We start from the raw sequence: 2,707 nt of genomic DNA, 5'->3' as shown, positions 1-2,707 counted from the left end.
GTACAATAAAAGAAAATTCGCTTTTTTAAAATTGTACAATTTGGCCATATTACATGCAGCGAAATTGATGTAAGAAACTTTTTTTAATTGGAGATTAATATTTAACGCCGGATGGTGCATGTCTTCCGCAATTAATGGACATAAATCACGACTAACAGTACAGTGAGTTGAGGTACTAAAAACTAAGTCTAAAAGGCGACCATCGGAATTTGGAATAGAATTAAGCTGTGTTAAGTTTAAAAGTGAAGCCATATTACTAAGAGAACTTGATTTTGTATCATTCTTATTACTGGAAAAACTTGGAGAATTGAAGTCCCCAATTAAAAATATATTAGAAAGCTCAATGGCGTAGCTTTCAAAGCATTCTATAAATAACACAAAATCAGTTACAGAAAGATCAGGCGGTATGTAAACTACAAATATGTGCAAATTACCTTCTTGACAAAATAACTTACAACCTATGATATCACACAGAAAAAAATCCTTAAATGTCGACATGTTCAGGCATTTAACGTTGAACTGAGCATTAACAGCCAGAACAACTCCCCCGCCGCTTTGACGATTGGATCTATTGAAGTCTCTGTCTGAACGAAATGCAATGTAATTTGGCGGAATAAATTCACTGTTATTGATCGATGGATCAAGCCATGATTCTGTAATACATATTATATCAAATACATTAGACGTTAAATTGGAGTAAATGTCATTAACACGTGATCTAATGCTGCGAGTGTTCTGATAATAAACAAAGAAAGTTTTGCTATTGCTGGGAAAGGTTGTAGGTGATTTAGTAGACTTTGAAGTTATGTTACTTACATTGGCCGCATCTAAGGACGATCTAAAAAATTGCTTTTAAAATCTGACAGAGGTTCAAAACGATTAAACACTTGAACAGAAGGCGTGACATTCACGTTCCCAGGAGACTGAGATTGGAGTCCTGAGCTCGTACTTGGGACACTTTGAACATCTGTAGGCTTGAAATTAGGAATTTTTCTAATATCTATGCGAACTGGTTCACCAAATACCACATTACGAAGTTTAGCTTCGGCAAATTTAAACGCAAAACAACTCTTATAGTCCCAGGCCGGATGGTCAACACTAATGTCAAACCCATGCATATGTTTGAGACTTCTACAGTTAATACAAACCTTAGCAACTGAGTGACAAGTATTTACCTGGTGCTCACCTGCACATAAAGGACAGATAACTGGTCTGGGGCACTTAGTTTTAGTATGATTGAACCCATTGCATTTAAAGCAACGTGTTACCGTCGTATCATCATACAATTTGCAAATATTTATGCCTACAAGTAATCCACCAGCTTTCATAACTTTCTTGTATGTATGTATATCCAGCTGAACAGTTGCCTGAAGTATTTTTTTGTTCTTTTTTAGGGGCCAGAAATTTAGAAGCCTATATTCAGTTGCATCTGCTAACAAATCAGAGTTTTGGGATTTTAAATAATTCATAAAAGACTCCTTATTTAGACAAGAAGGAATTCCGACGATTCTAACACGAGGGTGTTCTGATCTAAGAACAAAAACATCGTAATCAGTCGATAGTTTATCTGCTGCAAGTTGTTTTAGTTTTTTTGAATTTTCAATATTATTACATCCTACGATGATAGCTCCATCCTTAGCTTTTTTGGAATTTGTGACAGAGATATTTTCATTCAATAAATCTACATTCCGCAACAGGTCTTCTTGTGTTTGGAAAGCTTTCTGCGCAACTTTTGGTTTAATCATTACTTTGGCTTGCGTTGCGGAACTCAATTTATTTGCATATGTATCAGTGGGTTTAATCGTGTCTGCAATAGCTACAGGAATTGCAGCACTACTACCATGGATCACTGCAGCTTTACTTGGATTGTCGGTTAATAACCTCACTAATTCTATATTAGATTGTTTCAATTCTTCCATCTCCCTTCTTAATTTTGTAACCTCCAATAGCGTTTTCTCGTTTTCCAACGCAATAACGTTTCGAATAATCGATTGCATCTCAGGATTCTGCAAGATAGTTGTCACATTAGATGCTACAGAATTAGGTGAATCAATAAAGTAGTTGTACATCGGAACTCTAAACACGCCATTACAATCCGCACAAAGAAATTTTACCTGTGAAGAATACCGTCGAAGCCTCTCACAAGTAGATTTATCTTGAGATAATAACCCCAAACACGAAAAGTGAACAGAGCGACCACACCCATCGCAAATAAAAGCAATCGCTTTTTCGACTGGAGCCATACACACAGGACAGCATTCAGAGACTGGAAAGTCTTTAATCTCAGAAGAGGGTGAATTTTCAGTGGACGACATCTGACAGACAGAATAAGGAGAAATCACTGCCAAAAATTAAGATGAAAATAAACAAAGAAAAGTCAACAACGATGGCGGCCGCTGACGTCGCCAAAAGCGACCTCGTGCGGCCACTAAACTAACAAAACTCGTAAACAAAAAACTTTTAGAACACAAAGGGCTATGTAAAAGCGTAAAATTTAAATCAAGCAGCTCAAAAGACTGCTCGGCTTAATAAGCAACGCCTGTAGAACAAAATATAACAGATTTACAACAAAAGGAGAGAATTTTCCTCTCTAAATATGTAAATAACTATGGACATTGTAACAAACCTGACATATGGCACAAACGCACGCGCAACAAAAAAAAAGATACAAGAAAACTGTTAAAATTCTTCAGAAACGTCACTTTTG

At 36.3% G+C, this 2,707-nt stretch overlaps 1 protein-coding gene across 1 annotated transcript; it reads right to left on the bottom strand.

The window, feature by feature from the left end:
• Positions 1–1,171: 1,171 nt before the first annotated feature.
• On the bottom strand, positions 1,172–2,416 carry LOC135145890 (uncharacterized). Its single transcript, XM_064078015.1, has 3 exons — positions 2,115–2,416; positions 1,269–2,006; positions 1,172–1,186 (listed from the first exon to the last, which is right to left on the bottom strand). Exons 1-3 carry the CDS (start codon positions 2,313–2,315, stop codon positions 1,172–1,174), a joined length of 954 nt encoding a protein of 317 aa, XP_063934085.1. The 5' UTR covers positions 2,316–2,416.
• Between the last annotated feature and the right edge of the window lie 291 nt (positions 2,417–2,707).

This window comes from Zophobas morio, unplaced genomic scaffold (assembly GCF_036711695.1).
Source record: "Zophobas morio isolate AGI-343-1 ecotype UQ-CSIRO unplaced genomic scaffold, CSIRO_AGI_Zmor_V1 ptg000198l, whole genome shotgun sequence".
NCBI classification, from domain to species: domain Eukaryota; kingdom Metazoa; phylum Arthropoda; class Insecta; order Coleoptera; family Tenebrionidae; genus Zophobas; species Zophobas morio.
This window is presented reverse-complemented; position numbering and strand designations above follow the sequence as displayed.